This window comes from Schistocerca piceifrons, chromosome 4 (genome assembly GCF_021461385.2).
Source record: "Schistocerca piceifrons isolate TAMUIC-IGC-003096 chromosome 4, iqSchPice1.1, whole genome shotgun sequence".
Lineage (NCBI taxonomy): Eukaryota > Metazoa > Arthropoda > Insecta > Orthoptera > Acrididae > Schistocerca > Schistocerca piceifrons.
The window spans coordinates 389,090,001-389,112,806 of NC_060141.1; the positions used below are offsets into that span (position 1 = coordinate 389,090,001).

The window sequence follows — 22,806 nt, forward strand, 5'->3', positions numbered from 1 at the left end:
ACTGATCTGGCCTTGTAACAATAACCAAAACGGCCTTGCTGTGCTGGTACTGCGAACGGCTGAAAGCAAGGGGAAACTACGGCCGTAATTTTTCCCGAGGGCATGCAGCTTTACTGTATGATTAAATGATGATGGCGTCCTCTTGGGTAAAATATTCCGGAGGTAAAATAGTCCCCCATTCGGATCTCTGGGCGGGGACTACTCAAGAGGATGTCGTTATCAGAAGAAAGAAAACTGGCGTTCTACGGATCGGAGCGTGGAATGTCAGATCCCTTAATTGGGCAGGTAGGTTAGAAAATTTAAAAAGGGAAATGGATAGGTTAAAGTTAGATATAGTCGGAATTAGTGAAGTTCGGTGGCAGGAGGAACAAGACTTCTGGTCAGGTGACTACAGGGTTATAAACACAAAGTCAAATAGGGGTAATGCAGGAGTAGGTTTAATAATGAATAGGAAAATAGGAATGCAGGTAAGCTACTACAAACAGCATAGTGAACGCATTATTGTGGCCAAGATAGATACGAAGCCCACACCTACTACAGTAGTACAAGTTTATATGCCAACTAGCTCTGCAGATGACGAAGAAATTGAAGAAATGTATGATGAAATAAAAGAAATTATTCAGATAGTGACGGGAGATGAAAATTTAATAGTCATGGGTGACTGGAATTCGAGTGTAGGAAAAGGGAGAGAAGGAAACGTAGTAGGTGAATATGGATTGGGGCTAAGAAATGAAAGAGGAAGCCGCCTGGTAGAATTTTGCACAGAGCACAACTTAATCATAGCTAACACTTGGTTTAAGAATCGTGATAGAAGGTTGTATACGTGGAAGAACCCTGGAGATACTAAAATGTATCAGATAGATTATATAATGGTAAGACAGAGATTTAGGAACCAGGTTTTAAATTGTAAGACATTTCCAGGGGCAGATGTGGACTCTGACCACAATCTATTGGTTATGACCTGTAGATTAAAACTGAAGAAACTGCAAAAAGGTGGGAATTTAAGGAGATGGGACCTGGATAAACTGAAAGAACCAGAGGTTGTACAGAGTTTCAGGGAGAGCGTAAGGGAACAATTGAAAGGAATGGGGGAAAGAAATACAGTAGAAGAAGAATGGGTAGCTCTGAGGGATGAAGTAGTGAAGGCAGCAGATGATCAAGTAGGTAAAAAGAAGAGGATTAGTAGAAATTCTTGGGTAACAGAAGAAATATTGAATTTAATTGATGAAAGGAGAAAATATAAAGATGCAGTAAATGAAGCAGGCAAAAAGGAATACAAACGTCTCAAAAATGAGATAGACAGGAAGTGCAAAATGGCTAAGCAGGGATGGCTAGAGGACAAATGTGGGGATGTAGAGGCTTATCTCACTAGGGGTAAGATAGATACTGCCTACAGGAAAATTAGAGAGACCTTTGGAGATAAGAGAACCACATGTATGAACATCAAGAGCTCAGATGGAAACCCAGTTCTAAGCAAAGAAGGGAAAGCAGAAAGGTGGAAGGAGTATATAGAGGGTCTATACAAGGACGATGCACTTGACGACAAGATTATGGAAATGGAAGAGGATGTAGATGAAGATGAAATGGGAGATACGATACTGCGTGAAGAGTTTGACAGAGCACTGAAGGACCTGAGTCGAAACAAGGCCCCCGGAGTAGACAACATTCCGTTGGAACTACTGACGGCCTTGGGAGAGCCAGTCCTGACAAAACTCTACCATCTGGTGAGCAAGATGTATGAAAGAGGTGAAATACCCTCAGACTTCAAGAAGAATATAATAATTCCAATCCCAAAGAAAGCAGGTGTTGACAGATGTGAAAATTACCGAACAATCAGTTTAATAAGCCACAGCTGCAAAATACTAACACGAATTCTTTACGGACGAATGGAAAAACTAGTAGAAGCCGACCTCGGGGAAGATCAGTTTGGATTCCGTAGAAATACTGGAACACGTGAGGCAATACTGACCTTACGACTTATCTTAGAAGAAAGATTAAGGAAAGGCAAACCTACGTTTCTAGCATTTGTAGACTTAGAGAAAGCTTTTGACAATGTTGACTGGAATACTCTCTTTCAAATTCTAAAGGTGGCAGGGGTAAAATACAGGGAGCGAAAGGCTATTTACAACTTGTACAGAAACCAGGTGGCAGTTATAAGAGCTGAGGAACATGAAAGGGAAGCAGTGGTTGGGAAGGGAGTAAGACAGGGTTGTAGCCTCTCCCCGATGTTATTCAATCTCTATATTGAGCAAGCAGTAAAGGAAACAAAAGAAAAATTTGGAGTAGGTATTAAAATCCATGGAGAAGAAATAAAAACTTTGAGGTTCGCTGATGACATTGTAATTCTGTCAGAGACAGCAAAGGACTTGGAAGAGCAGTTGAACGGAATGGATGGTGTCTTGAAGGGAGGATATAAGATGAACATCAACAAAAGCAAAACGAGGATAATGGAATGTAGTCGAGTTAAGTCGGGTAGTGCTGAGGGAATTAGATTAGGAAATGAGACACTTAAAGTAGTAAAGGAGTTTTGCTATTTGGGGAGCAAAATAACTGATGATGGACGAAGTAGAGAGGATATAAAATGTAGACTGGCAATGGCAAGGAAAGTGTTTCTGAAGAAGAGAAATTTGTTAACATCCAGTATAGATTTAAGTGTCAGGAAGTCGTTTCTGAAAGTATTTGTATGGAGTGTAGCCATGTATGGAAGTGAAACATGGACGATAAATAGTTTGGACAAGAAGAGAATAGAAGCTTTCGAAATGTGGTGCTACAGAAGAATGCTGAAGATTAGATGGGTAGATCACATAACTAATGAGGAGGTATTGAATAGGATTGGGGAGAAGAGAAGTTTGTGGCACAACTTGACCAGAAGAAGGGATCGGTTGGTAGGACATGTTCTGAGGCATCAAGGGATCACCAATTTAGTATTGGAGGGCAGCGTGGAGGGTAAAAATCATAGGGGGAGACCAAGAGATGAATACAGTAAGCAGATTCAGAAGGTACTGGGAGATGAAGAAGCTTGCACAGGATAGAGTAGCATGGAGAGCTGCATTAAACCAGTCTCAGGACTGAAGACCACAACAACAACAACAACCTCCTCATTAGTTATGTGATCTACCCATCTTATCTTCAGCATTCTTCTGTAGCACCACATTTCGGAGCTTCTATTCTCTTCTTGTCCAAACTATTTATCGTCCACGTTTCACTTCCATACATGGCTACACTCCATACAAATACTTTCAGAAACAACTTCCTGACACTTAAATCTATACTCGATGTTAACAAATTTCTTTTCTTCAGAAACTTTCCTTGCCGTTGCCAGTCTACATTTTATATCCTCTCTACTTCGACCATCATCAATTATTTTGCTCCCCACATAGCAAAACTCATTAACTACTTTAAGCGTCTCATTTCCTAATCTAATACCGTTAGAATCACATGATTTCATTTGACTACATTCCATTATCCTCATTTTGCTTTTGTTGATGTTAATCTTATATGCTCCTTTCAAGACACTTCCCATTCCATTCAGCTGCTCTTCCAGGTCCTTTGCTGTCTCTGACAGAATTACAGTGTCATTGGCAAACCTCAAAGTTTTTATTTCTTCTCCATGGATTTTAATTCCTACTCCGAATTTTGCTTTTGTTTTCTTTACTGCTTGCTCAATATACAGATCGAATAACATTGGGGATATGCTACAACCCTGTCTCAATCCCTTCCCAACCACTGCTTCCCTTTCATGTCCCTCGACTCTTATAACTGCCATCTGCTTTCTGTACAAATTGTAAATAGCCTTTTGCTCCATGTATTTTACCCCTGCCACCTTAGGAATTTGAAAGAGAGTATGCCAGTCAACATTCTCAAAAGATTTCTCTGTCTACAAATTTCTTCTTAGAATTTTAATGAATACCGTGAGCAACTTCATGGGCTATAAGCAGTCACGTGTCCTTAATTTACAGCCACTGACTCCAGGGCAGGGAAAGGGACAGTGCTTTTAGACAAACACATGCCTCACCAGGATTCAACCTAGACCCATCTCAGACGAATGATCAGACGCCAATTGCTTTGACCACTGTACCACTGGGGCAGCTAATAAAAGTTGTAGAACTTGTAGAAAATGCAAACAGTACATCATTTAATTATTTAAACACAGGAAAGTAGATGCTGAAACATATGAAATTTATTCCTCATTCTAAAAATATTGCAATTACAACAGAAACAAAATAATGCCATGATTATCCAGACAACCTAGTTTGATGCTTTGGTATCCCTCCCATCAGTATAACATAATTTCTAAATTCAAGGAAAAATTCGTTCACACCAGAAAATAGTTCCATAGAGCCATTTCATGTCAAGTAGACACAGTGATTTTACTCCCTGTCTCAGAAAAGTAACCAATTTTATTAAAATACATTGCCCATTTTTAAAATGTGGCAATGTGATGCTATCAAAAATCACCAGATAATGCCCCACTGCCTTGATTTCAAATCCCTGAAGCAACTCTCCTGATAAGAGATAAAATGATGGGAGAGGTGTCATTTTGCAGCATTATTTATGAGCTTTTGTATGATATACAACACAATATGGGTTTGAAGTGAAAGTAGTTTTGAAATTTAAATGAAAATTTTTATTTCATCAAAAAGTGTATCCCCAAAATTATTTTGAAAAATGATACACAATGCTTCATACTATTATTAACTAATTCCCTAAATATGAATGTGGCACCCTCATGGGTTCATACCTTTATAAAACTTCAAAAGTAAATATTTCACTGAAAATTAATGTTTGTAAAATTTATTGATATAAGCATAAATGTACGTAACTTTACTCTTAACACATACACATTCAAATTTACTGTTAACACAGATATTTGGAATGTCACTTGCGAAATCACAAGCCAACAGCATGTGATTAAGAATTTCACATCTTTTTAAATGCTTCACTTGTTTTCACAGTGTCATCCTCACGAATATGATATATTCTTCCTCTTGGTGTTAGTGGCTTCACTTTACAAACATCATTCACAAATACCCATAGAATATCAAGTTTTGCAGGACATACGAAAGACAGTGATGGGCCATCTGGAAGAAGGAAAGTTAACTGACTTCATCAAGACCTACGTCTTTTGTTAAAACTAAGCTAGCCACCATTTCTTGCCTTACATGGCAGTGATGTATCCATAAATATCTCTCATAGCCAGTTTTTGTGACTGTTTCACAGGAGAATCTGTGGTATTAACAGATTGACTAAAGCACTCTTCTATAAATCTTTCAGTTTCAATGTACTCTTCTTGTGTTGAAAATTCAAAGTGTACAGATAGTCAAAATGTTGTTGTGGAGGAAGAATTTGGCTACCATAAACCTTCTCCAGACTTGGTTTTGCTGCTAATCTCGTAACAGTGCACTGACACAATTGAAAGATTCTTTTCCATCAGCAAAGGCAAAAACGTAATTGTGTTTCCATGTGAAAATTGCTATGGAAACAGAAGTTTATGAAATTATTTTCATTCTTGTACTGGTGTGCACTGTCAGCTGAAAAGTAATATGTCTTCTATATTTCAGTTTGAAGGTTGGTTTCTTAAAAATTGGATTAGCTTTCTTACAAAAAAAAGTAATAATAATAATAAATAAATAAATAAAAACTGTAGACTGCTATGGTGTTATGCTTTGAACAGTTAGAAATTGACACAGTTCATACGCTGCTTTCTTCTCTTCTTTGTAATACTCTACAAAGGGTGCAATGTTGTGTCACTGCCTGACCACTGGTAACTGTGCACATCATATTCAGTCACGAAAGTAAAATTCTCCGAGTAGACACATTTAACAACATAATCACCCTCATTCAAGTTTTCCTTTACTTCATTTACAAAATAGCTTCGCTGCTCAGCTAGGAAATCATGGAGCATCAGTGTTATCAATTTTTCAGAAAATAATTCAATGAACTCCAATGAGCTCCTCTGCATTGTTTCTAAGTTGCATCTGTCAACTGAAACCCACTGTCAAAAGGTGATATTTTCCACCATATTATTGTCAAATGCATTTTGTAGTGTACTTTTTCTTGGGTGACTTCCTGAGCAAGAACTACAGTTTCCTATAATATAATGAACTGATGGTGAATTGCTCAGTACTTCTGCCAAACAGTGTTTATAAGAGACCAACTGTTATATTTTTAGTAGTCATATTAAAATAATCACCCATCATAGTCACTAGGTATATTTTTAACATATTACAATTACTTTAGAAAAAGGAAAAATTTATTTACAGGTAAATTACGTGTATTTCAGCTTAAGTCTATAAATATTACAATAAATCATTTTGTTGTGAAATAAGTATCATTGGTATTTTATAAATATGTGAATCCATGTCAGTCTCACTTTCATACTGAAGAAATTAGTTAACAATAAGTATAATGGGAGATTTACATTGTTGTGCCATTGGATGTTGCTGGTGGTGGAGGATGGGGGGACTATTGGAGAGACTGATGGTAGTTAAAAAGAGGGGCATCATTTTTCAGTTCCTGCACATGGTGGCAAAACACCTGGCAACAACCTAGTTAGAAACACTCTATCTGAGAGTTATATTGTTACGGGATCCAACCAGTGGCATAATTAAAGGTCATTATGCAGTAATAAATATGCCTTCAGGAAACAATAAGCTAACTGTCGAATAGTATTATGGCAGTAATGTTATGAAGAGTGTGGTATACTTTGCAAGTCAGTTGATGCTAAAGGTAACTAATGAAGAAAAATGGAGAAGAAGAGTAATAGTAGATTACCCGGTAAAATATCCAATTACATATGATTAAACAAAACAAATGGATATCCAAAAAGAAACAGGAAATCATAAGTAAGATGGAGACTAGGAGTATAGAGCTAATAATAATTATTAAACCTCATCATTAGCAGAAGAAGATGGTGGTGTAAGCATCCAACATGTTAGGCAAGAAGGTGTGTGGATCAATAATTTTCAATTATTGGTAGCACTTTCAGATGAAGTAGTTCCAGATAAGTATGTATCAAATTAATTGGTACAGGTAAGTGAATTAAAAGTATCCTGTTAACCAGTGGGCAACATAATATTACTGTCCTACCTGAGCTGCAAGCTCTAAGTTTAGGTACTTTGCACCCAGGGCTGTATGGTAAACAGACACTGACTACAATGTGCGCAAAGGTGTTGTTAGTGGGTCTCTGTGCTCAATGGGAGGTGCTGGTAATACACTAAAAAAGGGGTCACAGTATCATTCAGGACATGTTGTAGGAAATTCCAGTGTATTTAGCACTGGATATGCTTAAAGCAGGATCGAAAAATAGTGTTCTGTTAAAAATGTTTTATTCCTGTGAAACAAAATGGTTTAACTACACTCTTATAAAATTTAGTAAGTTAAAAGTCACATAAGCTGTGCACTCTAAAACATTATGGGAGGTGGTCATGTCATGGATAATATGACATCTCGACTGTTTCACCATCTACTATTGTAGAGATATAAAACTATCTTTGACTGAGCAGAATAAAAATAGCCAATTACCATATAATGCATAGCTTTTAAAAAGGCAAATAATTTAAGGGAATGTCAATCAGCAGAAAGCACGCTAAACTTCAAAAATTTTATACATTTATGAGTAACATCTTCGCTATCAGTTATGAAATGAGTGGTATTTGTGGTTGTGTTTACACGGGTAGAACAGCTGTAGAGGAGACACTTATTTTACATGAGTTTTGGAACCAACCTAATACTTGGAGTGAACAGTCAAAGATGCACGTGTTGTGTTAAAATGTTCAGGGCTAGTACGAACCTCTTCTCCTCCCCCTCAAAGATGAGCAGTGTGTCCATTAGCTAGCACTGCATCATTTAGCACTGTTGTTTCTGGCTGGCTTAGAGGATGAGCAGACTGTCTGTGTATCTCCAATAGGTTGAATGGTAAATTCCAAACATAAGGTATACTGTAATTAAAATAACTAATTTGTTCCTTTTCAGCAACACCAGTCACAGTTGTGTTGCGACCACCTTTAATTATTATTTTTCAAGTAATGAAGCCAATGAATGACGACTGTTCTTGAGGAATTTCAAAATAGGTTTTGCATGTGTTGTATGTGAAATTTTGCTTGCCTACCACCACACACACACACACACACACACACACACACACACACACACACACCCTCGCACATCAGTTTTATGATTGTTGTCTGAATTTTAATGCTGCAACTGAGCAATTTCTCCATTCCTACCAGTTCCTTGCCCCACTCGTCTGTTCAGTTCACAACTACTCCCATACTTGCCTATCCATGTTCACTCATCTGTACAAGCAACCACTCTTTAGCAGCCAATGTAACTATGGCCATAGAAATGCATGTTTCTGTGTCGGTATGCATTGTACCACCTGTCATCATCTGCAAGCAAATCATTGCCTTTCCTTATCTTTTGTTTCTTTCTAGTCTGATATATATTTTATTGCCATAAATACTTAGTTCTGTAATCCTATACTCACTAAATTAGCTTTTAGTGGAACTTGTAAATTAAGTCATGTATACCTTGCAGGAACAACATGTAATTTTATAATAAAGTTTATAACAACGAAACCAATCAATTATTGACAAAATAATTTAATTGGATATATAAAAAATCTACTCACCAAGCGGCGGCAGGACAAACACATAAAAGATGGTTGCAATTGGCAACCTTTCAGAGCCTGTGGCTCCATCTTCAGGCAGAAGGCTTGAAGGGGAAGGAAGAGGGGTGAGCAAAAGGACTGGAGAGGTAGGAAAAGGGGTAGATTTTGGGGAAGTCACTCAGAACTGCGGGTCAGGTGAGACTAACCGCACGAGATGAGAAGGAAAGACTCCCTTCTCATCCCATGTGGAAAGTCTCCCCTGACCCACGGTTCTGGGTGACTTTCATGAAATCTACCCCTTTTCCTAGACCTCTCCAGTTTTTTTCATCACCCCTCTTTCTTCCCCTTCAAGCCTTCTGCCTGAAGATGGAGCCACTGGCTCTGAAAGCTTACTATTACAACCGTCTTATGCGTGCGTTCTGCTGCCGCTTGGTGAGTAGATTTTTTATCTATCCAATTAAATTATTTTATAATAAAGTTTGTATTATATAAACATAATTCTTTTACAATAGCACCCAATCTTCTGCTTGTTGTGGTCTTCAGTCCAAAGATTGATTTCATGTAGCTCTCCACGTTAGTCTATCCTGTGGTAGCCTCTTCATGTCTGTATAATGACTGCAACCTATATCCACTTAACCTTCATATTCCATTCAAACCTTTGTCTTATTGTACAATTTTAACTCCCCTCCTCATTTTTCTCCATTGCCAAATTGTCAATTCCTTGTTACCTCTGGATGCACCCAGCCAACAGCCTCTTTCTTTTATTCAAATTGTGCCCTAAATTTCTTTTCTCCCCTTCTGAATACATCATCTGATCTATCCATCTAATCTTCAGCATTCTTTTGTAGTGCCATATTTCATAAGCTTCTAAGCTTCTTTTCTCTTGTCTGAAATGTTTCTCACCCATCTTTCACTTCCATACAAGGCTACAGTTCACACAGTAATTTCAAAAAAGATTTCCTAACAATTAAATAATTATTTGATAATAAAAAATTTATCTTTTTCAGAAATGCTTTTCTTGCTACTGCCAGTCTGCAATTTATATCATCTCAACTTCAGTCATCATCAGTTATTTCTCTGTCCAATTTACATCATTCATCTGCTCCTTTTAGTGTCTTTTTCTCCTAATTCCCTTACCAGTATATAATGTATGGTCCAAGAGTCAACACTTTGTACAAAATGTATGTTAAGTAATGACTGCCTCAAATAATTGACTTTTTCATGGCCTTATGCACGCCATGCACAACTGGGATAGACACAAGAGAAGACAGAATGTTCACTCTTACAACACTAGGAACAAGCACTCTTTGAATATTACCTGGACTAGATTACAGAAATCTCTTGTGCATAGGAAGATTTCTTTTTAACAAATTACCAAATGGGATGAGGCAGTTGAAAACTAATAAGTTTCAAAAGATCATAGAATCCTGCCTGAAAGAAAAGGTTTTCTATACAGTTGATGAATTTTCTTACTTCTAAATCAACCTGACTTCTGTTTAGACACGTTTGTTAGTCAAATTTGCTGTACAAACACTACAATTTCTTTGCATTTTTATTTCTCTCTTTCCCCTTTTCTCCTATTTTTCCTTTATTACTTCCTCAATGTACAAACTGAATAACTTAGGAATAGGCTACAAACCTATTTCATTCCTTTCTCAATTACTTTTTTCCTTTCATGTCCTCTGACTCTTGTAACTGCTGTCTTGTTTCTGTAAAAATTGTACATAATCTTTCACTGCTACCTTCAGAATATCAAAAAGTCTATTCCAATCACATTTGTCTTCTTCAGTCAGTGTTCTCAAGATAAGTTGTAAGGTCAGTATTGCTTCATATGTTACTGCACTTCTCCACAACAAAACTTATCTCCACAGATCCTAGAGTTACAACTCCTCTTAAAGTATCTACTCCAGAAGCCTTGTTGCTACTTATAGGTCTTTCAGTACTCTTGTCAAGTATCATATTTATCACCTGATCTTCATTTACTTCCCCTTTTATATCTGTAATATTATCTGGAATTGAGTTATTTCCAGTTTAAGACTTTTCTATATTCTGCTTCCACCTTTCAGCCTTTATTGTTTGCCACGAGGTTATTGATATTCATACAGCTGCTTCATTTCCCTCTAAAAATTTATTTAATACAGTAATAGGCAGCATCTATATTTTACATTGTCATGTGTGCTTTTACAGCCTTGCATTTATGCTATAGCATTCATTTCTGTCAATCTCATATTTTAGACATCTGCAGTCTCTTTTGCCTGTTTCATTTGCTGCACTGTTATATTTTCTCCTTTCATCAATTAAATTCAGTATCTCGTGTGTTATCCAAGGATTTCTACTTAGTCTTTTTGTCTAGTTGATCATGTGTTGCTTACAACATTCAATTTCTCAAAACTATCCACTCCTCTCCTATTGTAATTCTTTTATCTGTTTTAGCCAATTGTTGTCTGATGCTCTCTTTGAAACTTTCAATAGCCTCTGGTTTTTCAATTTATCCAGGTATTATCTCCTTAATGTCACACCTTTGTTCAAAATATCTTTTCTTGACAACACTAAATTTTTGATTTTAACTCTTTTATTTTGTAAATTGTGTATAAAGTAACTCATTTTTAATTTCTGTGAAACTTACATATTATTTAAAGAACATAATCACATTTTTAGCTATTTCATCCACGTAAGAGGACTGCACAAATTTTCCAAAGGAAAACAGTCATCAAGTAGCTGGCAAAAGAAACTTTTTCTTCTAGTAAATATTGGTCTTTTGTCCAGTATTTTTAAGTTATGCTTTATGTTTGTGAGAGTTAGAATAATAAATGAATCAGTATTCCAGGATCTACACACAAACACAGACTTGTGATACAAATTTAATTCACATATTTTGTATTTACAAATATCAACATTATTACATTTATCTTATTAACCAAACTTGCAGACTGAAATGAATACTAAAAGAAAAATCTTACTATTGTGTGGTCATGATGCAAATTACATTGGAAGCCTCCAAGTTACTGTGATGTCATAATGCTGTCATACTACTAAATGAACACAATGCAGAAGTATTGTACAACATTTTTAAAACATTGCCTTTACTCATATCCTTCTAAAAGCGGAAATAAAATTTTAAAACAATATCAGAAATGACTTCACTGATAAACATGCATTTTACTGGACTGTTTCACTGCTTAATTCATAGTAAAATCTAAAACTGTCTGAGTTGTTAATTTCTACAAAACAAATGATACCAATCACATTTGTATCTTTAAAATTAATAAGAGTTCTTTCACCCTGACCACACAAGTAGTGGCTACATTATGTTATTAAATCACTTAACAACTTATTCCTATGAGAATTGGAAACAGAAAATAACACAAGCCACAATTTACTGTTAAGTCAAGCTACTTTTTATAAAAAGAAATAAAATCATAAACATTACAAATCCAGAATGTTAATTACTTCAACAGTTCTTTAATAAGTCATAAGGTTCAAAAGAATGTGGCATTGCCAGCACATTGAAACAAATATGTCCCCGAGATTTGCAATTATTGCTGATTTAAATTGAATTAAGTGTCATCCCATTTCATAAAATATCCACAACATTATGACACTGCAGCTGACGACTTATATAACTACTGAACATGAAATTGGTACAAAACTTATCATTATATTAAATAAAAGCAATACTTAGTGTAATAACAGGAACTTAACCGATTCTCTTTACAATTTATTACTTCTCCTCACTAATTTCTTTAAACTTTCCTTTTTATGAAATTTCAGATTCATGTCTTTTTTAATTTAAATTTTAAAGGAAAAGTAATTTAAAAAAATACTTTTATTCCCTTGAAAGGTATTCAGTCGATATTGAGGAACATAAAAATAATAAATAAATCACTAATGTCAAAAGAAGAAACACTTACACATACAGAGCTACAGAGATAAAATTGCTCACTGACATCGAATTTATATAAGAGTCTTAAAATCATCTTCGGTGGAAATACAAATATACAGTCCATAGTTTGGCAACAAAGCTGCAATAATATTTCTAAACACGCTTGAGACTGGACTGTAAGTATGACAGGAAAAAAGAGAGGAAAATAAAGATATTTCAATTTCACCAATTTGTTTTTATTATTTCTCAAGGTTCCTCAATTGATAATATCATCAAATTCAAAATAATGTTTTCACATCTCCCAACTCAAGACAAATGCTAGGAATTTATTAAATAAATCTTTACAATATTGTTAGACTCAGATTAGCACTGCAGTAATTTGAAAAGATTTTACAAACACATGAATGACTTATATTTTCTAAAATAATCATTGTGTTGCACACACAATGCTCCCTTTAGCTTTAATTAATACCCTTGGTATGAATCCCAGTTAGATTTGAAACTAAAAGTCTACTCCCAGTCCTGACCCATTTATTATTTTAATTTTTAAATGTAAGTAACTTTGATAAATGTGCTCTAAATACCTTGCATAAAATGTGAAAACTAATCCATATGTGTTTGCTGATGTTACTGCAACTTTTTGTTTAAAAGTATGGAACTGTACTTAACATCTCCTCTATATGGTGAGTAGCAATCTATCATTTTCATAATATTGTCATTATTCCACTAAACTAAATATTTGCACAGTTTCACATTTTACACAAGTTATGTAAGGCTTCTTGTATTTATAAATTCAAACTGTGACATAAATATTAAGCTACTAAAACCAGGTATATAATGAAAATGAAGGGTCATCAGCTTTTTTCAAAGTAGCAGATTAGGTTTCTGTGACATCTTCGTCTCATGTTAATGTATACATTGACTCGTGCCACATTCCCAAAGGTTCTCCCTCTTGACAAGACCTACAGAACACAGTAAATGACTGACAATGGAGATATATGCATGAAAAATGCTGTACTAATGCACTGAAGTTCATAGTATGTTAGACAATAACGTTACATAAAACCTTGCTACATATTTAAAAAATCATAACTCACCTCATTACTGCTTATGAAGTAACACAATGGTTATTTTAGTAAATGCAAGTCATTCACATGTTCATGACATCTTTCCAAATTATTACAATGCTAATACGAGATGATGTGAAAAAAATACTACGAATTTGAGGACACTACTAATTGAGTACTTCTGAGGAATAATAAGCAAATTCAATCTAGAATGAGATTTTCACTCTGACTTCCTGGCAGATTAAAACTGTGTGCCGGACTGAGACTAGAATTCGGGACCTTTGCCTTTCGCGGGCAAGTGCTCTACCATCTGAGCTACCCAAGCACGACTCACGCTCTGTCGTCACAGCTTTACTTCTGCCAGTACCTTGTCTCCTACCTTCCAAACTTTACAGAAGCTCTCCTGCGAACCTTGCAGAACTAGCACTCCTGAAAGAAAGGATATTGCAGAGAGCTCCTGTGTAAAGTTTGGAAGGTAGGAGACAAGGTACTAATAGAAGTAAAGCTGTGAGAAGGGGGCGTGAGTCGTGCTTAGGTAGCTCAGATGGTAGAGCACTTGCCCATGAAAGGCAAAGATCCCGAGTTTGTGTCTCGGTGTGGCACACAGTTTTAATCTGCCAGGAAGTTTCAAATTCAATCTAGTTGGTAACAAACGGTGATAATTTGGTATTGTTATATATACACTTCAGACTCAAGTGTGTTAACAAATATTATTAAAAACTAGGTAAAACACTGGATTTTCAACTGTTGTCTGAAATTAAAATACAGGGTGAACCAGAACTCCACTGACAAAACTTTTGAGGTTGTTAAGGAGTATTATCTGAGTATTTTGGCATATAAAAACCTCTGAAATTGTGTCAGTGGTGTTCTGGTTCACCCTGTGTATCTGACATGTTACCTTGCCAGTGCAATCTCAAAAATACTGAACAACTTGAATACTGCTACGTATATAAGGTACCAATTCTTCCACAGGGAAGAAATGCCAGTTTTTTATCTCAGTTTTCTTCAGTCCAGCATCAATGTATTCTGAATTAACATTCAGAAGTACTGATATGAGGGCATGTAAATGTTGTTGTTCAGTTCATACCCTGAAACAAGGCAAGCCTCAATGAGAAAAACAGAATATAATTTTTTTTAAATCTAAGAGATATAGTGGATCTAATATTTGTATCTTATAATTCCAATCTTGACAATATATAACAGGTTAGTTAGCTAGTTAGTTTGTTTCATGTTCCATGGATCATTTGAATGACAAATTGTAATGATATGAAATGAGTCATTGTACACTGACATCACAAATTAATTAGTAAATATGGCTGCTACATGCTGAACATATACAAAAATGTTAATACACAGATGTGAGTTAGTAATTCCTACTCACAATCTTTTACACATTACAATAACAAAAATTCCTCTATGGAATAGAAAGAGTTGTCAGGAAGAACTTTTTTCAGTTTGTTTTCAAATTTTTCTTTACATCTGTCAGACATTTCATATCAATGGGAAAGTGATCAAAACTTTTGGTTACAGCACTGTGCACCCCGTTTTGTGCTTTAGACTATCTTAATGTGGAGTAATGAGGGTAATTTTTTCTTCTGGTATTTTAATTGTGTACAATGTTGTTCCTTTTGAAATGCCGAGGATTATTTACAACAAACTTCATGAGGGAATAAATATCCTGTGTGAAGTGGTAGTCAGAATGCCTAATACCTTAAACAGATATCTACAATATGACAGCGAGAAAGCACCACATATTATTCTTACAGCACGTTTCTGAGCAATGGAAACTTTTTTACAAACTTTTTTTCCTTGAAGGTTCCATATGACATTAATGAATAAAAACATGTAAAATATGTCACGTTTACTAATTTGTCTCTCCCCAAATTTTGCTGTCAAAATGTGTTTTCCAGTTTAAATCCTCATCAACATACAGCCCAATACTTCTGATTAACTTTATTTCATCCATGTAGGAATCAGCAGCTGTCTATGATACAGGACAAATTAAAATAATTGTCTGCATTAATCACATTTTTATAAAATGTTCAAATTTCCATGATGCATTTTTAAGGTCTTCACCCTCTACATGTGACATTTTGCTTCTTGTAGTCTGTTGTCTACTTTGCATTTTATTTTGAAGTTGTTCTACTGAGCTGTAAACTACACAGTATCATTATGTAAATAAATTATATCACTTTTAGTATCCAAAAATAGAAATCATCCAAATTACATATAAATATATATATTTACATTACCTTCAAATGGCACATGAATATATAAATATACTCTTTGAAAGGTGTCAGTGTTTGTTCTGAGTTTACTGGCACACTGGTCACAAGGGGGGGGGGGGGGGGTGCAGCAATTACAGCTGCTGGCTGATGACGTGCAGCCACATCTACATCTACATGATTACTCTGAAATTCACAATTCAATGTCTGGCAGGAGGCTCATCAAACCACCTTAAAGTTACTTCTCTATTGTTCCACTTGAACAGCATGCAGAAAAACCAGCACTTAAATTTTTCAGTGCAAGCCCTGATTTCTCTATTTTATTATGATAATCATTTCTTCCTATGAAAGTGGTCATACACAAAACACAATCAGAGGAGAAAGTTGGTGATTGAAATTTCATGAGAAGGTCCTGCCACAACAAAAAATGCCTTTGTTTTAATAACTGCTACCCCAATTAGGGAATAATGTCTGTGGAACTCTCCCCTATTTCGTTATACTACAAAATGAGCCACATATTTGATTATGTCTTCTGTAATTATATGGCTGGCTACTAAAACTGAAATAGTAGGAAAGATAGCAAATAATGGAATTTTACTTATTGTTCATTTACAATACAGTAAAAAAAAATAAATGATAAAAACTGGCAGGTGATTTTAGGGTATACAGTTGTGAAATTTGGTATATAGGGCTGCCACTTTTAGCATCAACAATGGCACTAATGTGGTTGGGTACTCAATCAAAATGGGCTTGAATAACAGATAAAGATATGTCATTCCAAATTACTTTAACTCTATGCTGTAGTTCATCAACCATAGTGGACAGGAAGTTGTGGTTTGACAGTCTTTTAGCAACCCATGACCAGATATTCTCAGTGGGTGAAATACTTGGAAAGCACACTGACCAGGAAAATAGTTGTACAGTCTTCTGTATCAAGGTAGGTCAGGACAGTATGGGCATGCCATCTTTCATCATCTGCTAGAATGATATTGTCATGGAGACACAAAGATAGGGCATAACCTCTGGCCCTAACAATCACAGTGATAGGTCTGCAGGATGATGCAAGTACAATCTGGTAACTAATGTAGCAAACCAAGATACATCATTATGAAGTGACTGATATGGATGTTATGATATTACATCATTCACATTTTATTTTCCTCATATGTATGAAAGTTCATCTTTCGTCTGATTACATACGTAAGGGCTTCACGATGGATCACTACTCATATATTAAAAATAACTGCTTTATGACACAATGTAGTACAAAAATTAGTTAAATTAGTCATTGAGTGCTGGTACCAGTAATTATGAAATAGCATTTAAGTACTATTGTAGTATTGAATATTTTAGTTTTTCAGATGTAAAAATCATTTACTTTGTATATAAACAAGTTGGCATAGAAGGGTGCTATGCGGGTGTCCACGGCTGTGCCATGGATTTGTTTGTATACCATCCCAGAAAAGGAGTGAACAGGTTGGTATAGGTGGGTGCCATGCTGGTGCCTAAGACTGTACCCTGTATATGATGGTATACCTTCCCTTCAAAGGAGAAGTAGCTGTGAGTCAGGATCAAGTTAGTAAGACGTGAGGAATGAGGTAGTAGGTATGGAGTCTGGAGGACATTGGGAAAGATAATGTTCAATAGTGGTAAAACCATGGACATGGAGGATGTAGATGTCTAAGGAAACAGTGTCACAGGAACAAGTTGAGATCCATGAGATAAAGAGGTGGGGACGGTGCAGAATCAGTGAAGAAACTGGTTGTAATCTTTGATGTGGGAGGCTAGATTATGGGCAACTGGTTGGAGATGTTGATTAATGAGGGTCAAAATTCTTTCAGTGGGGGCACTATAACCATCTACAATTGGGGCATCAAATGGTAAGGAGGGAAATGGATTGAGGGGAAAGGTTCTGGCAAGGGCCTAAGGCTTTAAGTAGGGACTGAAAGTTAGGTTGACTTCTGGGATGGGAGCACTCTGGTGGAGTTCATGGGTGGTGAAGTCAGACAAGTGGGAGAGCCCTTCTGCCAGGTAGTGACTGGGATTTACAATAACAGTGGTATAATTTTTGTCTGCAGTTAGGATGATTAGATCAGGATTGGTTTTGAAGTTGTATATGGCTGTCCTTTCTTCTACTGAAAGGTTGGTGTTCTAAGAAAGGGGCCTGGGGAAGGATGGTATGGCCAAGTCGAAGGTAAGGAATTCGTGCAAAGTGACCAGGGGATGGTTAGGTGGAAGGAGGGAAGGTAACAGTTGGATGGTGGTATGAACTGGGAGGGGCAGGGTTCAATGTTGGAATTAGGTTGGCTTCGGTTGGAGGAATTGGTGGCAAAGAATTGTTCCCATTGCAGGAATTGGAAGGAAGAGAGTGGGTCTTTGACAAGTCCAACATGGTTAAATTTGAGTGTAGGGCTAAAGGTGAGGTCTTTAGACAGAACTGAAACTTTTGTGGGGCTGACAGTTTTGGTGGAAAGGTTAACAAAGGTGTTATGGGAATGTTTAAGTACTGGTGTGTTGGTAGGGTGTTTTGGGGGATGTGGCAAGTTGAAAAGGTCAACTAGGCAGAGTCTGGGTACTATAAGGGATTGATGAGGAGGAACATTGTGGATAGGACAGGGGTTGGATAGTGATGCCCCAAAGCAGCAGTAGGATGTCAGCAGGATGGATGTAAATTATCCATGGTGGTCAGATGCTCCTCCAGGCGCTGGAAAGCAATGGATTCAATTTCAAAGATGTCATTTATGTATCAGGGATTGCACAATAGCAGGATCTTATGCAGGGAGGAGAGGTGGTTCTGGAATTCCTGTTCCATGGAGATGTGTTTTTGTTGCATCAGGTTTCTGACACCCAGGGACCGGAGCAATCTCAGAAGGTGAATGTCATTGTAAAAGAAGGGGTGCAATCCAGAGAAAGGAATTTTAATGGTGGGCCATTGAGAGGGATGCCATGGTTTATGGAGCGCTTAAGAAATAGGATGTGGGACTGAGTTTAAGCCAGGGAAGGGGGTACTTTCCTGAATTGGGGCAGAAAAATGGAGCAGGGGACCATTGTGGCAGAGATGGCATACGGGAAATGGGAATGACATGGAAGTGGGCTAATGAATGTGTTAGATGGTTGTGAGAGGAGCTGGATAACAGAAAAGATGCATCAAAAAATACATAAAAACACATAAAAATACACGCAAATGCATAAACATATGCACAAATACATAAAACTGCGTGAAACTATGTAAAATTATGCACAAATACATAAACGTGGGAGAAAAGGAATGGATGGTATGAGAGTATGTGTGTATTAGATCACTGATACGGTGTGTCTCAGAAGTGTGTGCAATTTGGAGGGCAGTGAACAAACACAGAGAAGACGAGAAAGAACAAACACTGAGAAGAGTAATGCCACAGAGATTAGAAACAAAGGAAAGCCTCACAGGGTTGTGGAATGGAAGAAAAGCCATTAGGCAAAAGCAACCACTGGAAAATCCAGGTTGGAATAACAACAACATAAGAAAAGTTAGATTGCCACTCAGTGTAAAGATGACATGTTGAGCTGCAGACAGCCACAACAAAAAGACATTTACACATTAGCTTTCAGCTACAGCCTCCTTCAGAAAAGCAAACACACACAAATTCATTCATACAAGTAAGTACAGGTCATGCACACATGACTGCCATCCCTGACAGCTCAGACCTGAATGTAACTGTCACGTAGAACGCAAGCAATAATCTGGAGGGTGTGGGGAAGAGGAAAAGAAAGCAAAGTATGGGTGGGGGGAGAGAAAGAGTGCTGTCTGGCAGACCATGCATGGAATAGACTGTCAATATGTGCAGCATTGGGAGGCTATGGGGCAGGGAGGTGGGGAGGGCGGAGGGAGTAAACGGATAGTGAAAAAGGAGATGAGCAGGGAAGGGAAAAGACGAGCAGGTGTGTTAGCAGAGGGTGGCACACAAAGCGTGTCAGAGGTTCAGAATAGAAAGGAGGTGATGAAACAGAGAAGGTGGAAATCACATGTGTAGTTCAGAAAAGCTTATGCTGCAAAGGAACCTTCTGAAGAAGGATTTGGCTGGAAGCTAACGTGCCTTTCCATTATGCCTGTCTGCCTCAACATATCAAATTGTGATACAATAAATTTGAGGCAACAGTCTGAAACTCTAACTCATTACAAATTGTAAATGCAACAATACTTTTCAAAATCTTGATTGTTGCACAAATAAATATCTGGGCACCGTAGCCTGTGCAGTCGGTGTTAACCAGGTTATATTCAGTCAAAGTTCAGTGCTGTATATGCAATCAAAAAATTTCTGAAAGTTTATTAAAAATTGAAATAATTCAGAATATGTGTCCAAGCTTTTATTTTGAGAGTAGCTACCACCACAAACTAATGAGACCTAGACAATTTTTTGATTAAAAGAAATGTTCAGTTTGTTTACATTATTGGCTGATAGAAGTATTAAACAATGGAAACTTCAGGTTGGAATATCAACAAATTAAAGGAAAAGATGGATTGCTACTTACACTGAAGATGGTACCTTAATTAAAAGACAGGCACAAGTGACAGACTCTTACACATTAGCTTCAGGCCACAGCCTTCATCAGAAAAAGGAACATGCGCATTCACACACACACACACACACACACACACACACACACACACACACGACCACCATCCCTGGAAGCTCGATGGCATTCTGGTCCAAGCTGCTGGAAATTGTGGTCATATGTGTCTAAGGTATGCTTGCTTGCGTGAATGAATGTATAAGTGTTTCTTTTTCTGATGAAGCCTGTGGTGGAATGCCAATTTCTAAGCGCCTTTTAATTGAACCTGTCTGCAACTTAAGAGGTCATTTTTACAGTAAGTAGCAATTTATCGTTTCTTTACATTGCTAAAAGTCAAGTATTAATATTTTGAATTGTATATTCCACTATGTCATTTAATTTTTCATGTTAAAAGCTTTGTTCTGAACATTCAGCACAACATGAAGTCACAAATTTTCATAGTTAAAAATAATATCATAGTTAGAATATCAGGTGCACTATATAGCTGATGTCAGCTGGGATTGTTTGTGTGTGAGACTGGCATTCTAATGACAGTTATTTAAGTTCCAGCCAATAAGTACACCAGTAAAGTCATTCACTTTTTGTGAAAATTAAGTCAATGAACAATGTGTGGCATAAAAACATAATTACTGGACCAGACTGAAACTAAACTGAAGCTGCAACGATGTGTGGCGCAAAAGATAAGTACTGTTTTTACTGTTTCATTGTGTTTCTGAGCATTGACTGCAAGATTTTGTTTTATTGATCTGAAAAATTGCACAAACATGATTAAAAAGGAACCAATTTCAAATTATGTGCTGGGGGAGGATTTAGGCTATGTGCAAACTTCTGATTGTGAAAACTATAGAATAAGGTTGTAAGAAGGTCAACAAAACTGACAAAACTAACAGTAAAATCACTGATACAAAATAAGAGTTGAGACTCTGTGTGACTGAAACAGGTAATAAAATCAAAAACTTAGCGACAATGAATTGAAATGTGGGTTAAGTAATAAAATTGAATTAGGTAGTCAAATAAATGAAACTAATAATAAAATGGAAATAATAATAAATGGAACCAACCTGATGACAAGCTATTGCTGGTGATAGATTAGCGAAAATCTGAAATGTTAAATAACAGTGTTGCAGTTGCAGAATTAAAGGAGGAACTCAACAAATTAAAATACATGGTAGCATCGTGGCAAAAACAGCTCTTTGCTTGGGTGGCTGTAACTGGGTGTGAAATTGTAAATGAAACTGAAAACATCACAGGCAATTTTGAAGTAGTTCATACTATCATGAAACAAGAAAATCAATTTTTTAAATCAGGAGGACGTCAAAATAAACAGAATCTCAATGAGAAAATTGAAACTTTTAAGTATAAAACAAATAATCAGACTGCTGTAAATAAAACTACATTTACAGATGTAAAGAGATTAGTTACTAGTAATTTAGATGGATGAAAAGAGTTATGTATCTAACTTTAGTAAGAAACTTGTTTAACTGCAAGAAAATATTGCTGCAAAAAGTTTTGAGAGGAATTGTGGTGGTGTGTGAGCTAAAAATCCTATAAAAACCTTTCCTGAAGATCTGATTAAACAAAACATTGTTGTGACAATTTTGTAAGTGAAATCATTGATAAATTTAAAATTAAATTTGTAAAGAAATTTTTGAATGGTGAAGCACTTTCATGGGCAAGCCAGAATGCTAGTTTAGATATGTGTTTTAGTGAATTCGAAAAAAGTTTCTAAACAAATATTTTTAATGTAAATACATTTTCTTAAAATAAGATTACCAGGAAAGCACAGTTTAGTTTATGGACATGATGACTCCACTGAGCAACTTTTTAAATATGCTGACAAGTCAAGCAGCCATAGAGAAAAATGTGAGGGTGAATTTGGTAGTTATCAGCAATGGGAGACGATCTGCGTGGAACTGAATTAGACTAATAATGGAGGAAATCATAAAAGAAGAGATGCAGGAAATTACAGAAATGGATATCAGAGAGCTGAAAACAGAAGATATTTTATTTTTTCCAGTTTCTGTCACAGTTGCCTTCATAATCTTTTATTTGTGGTGATTAGTTTTAGATTACATTGACCATTCTCAAACCATAGCGTTCGTTGTAAATGTTAACCTGCATTACCACATATATGTAATAGCCATAACTGGTGCTCTTATCATGTATAAAATAGTATTATAATCTTTGTGTAGTTACTGAATCTTGTACAAGCATTACTATTTTATACATATGTAAGAATTCCAATTATGGCTAATGCATATGTGTGCACAGGTGGAAAAGTAAGTTAATGTTTGGCTATGGTTGAGTAGCGACAATGTAGTCCGTAATCACTACAAATAAAAATTTGTGAATGCAACTGTAACAGAAATCACAAAAAATAAAACTATTAATCTAAGTCACTGATCCTCACTCTTACATTATGTTGTACTTCATAAAGAAGATATTTTCATTGGAGTGAAAGGAGGA

At 36.3% G+C, this 22,806-nt stretch overlaps 1 protein-coding gene across 1 annotated transcript in view; it reads right to left on the reverse strand.

The window, feature by feature from the left end:
* Window positions 1–14,542: 14,542 nt before the first annotated feature.
* The window catches only part of LOC124795866 (probable RNA-binding protein 46), a 166,140-nt gene continuing 157,876 nt past the window's right edge, over window positions 14,543–22,806 (reverse strand). Inside the window, exon 7 of the mRNA XM_047259948.1 lies at window positions 14,543–14,649. Within this exon, the coding sequence (XP_047115904.1) occupies window positions 14,600–14,649 (50 nt within the window). The 3' untranslated portion in view covers window positions 14,543–14,599. The remainder of the gene's footprint in view (window positions 14,650–22,806) is intronic.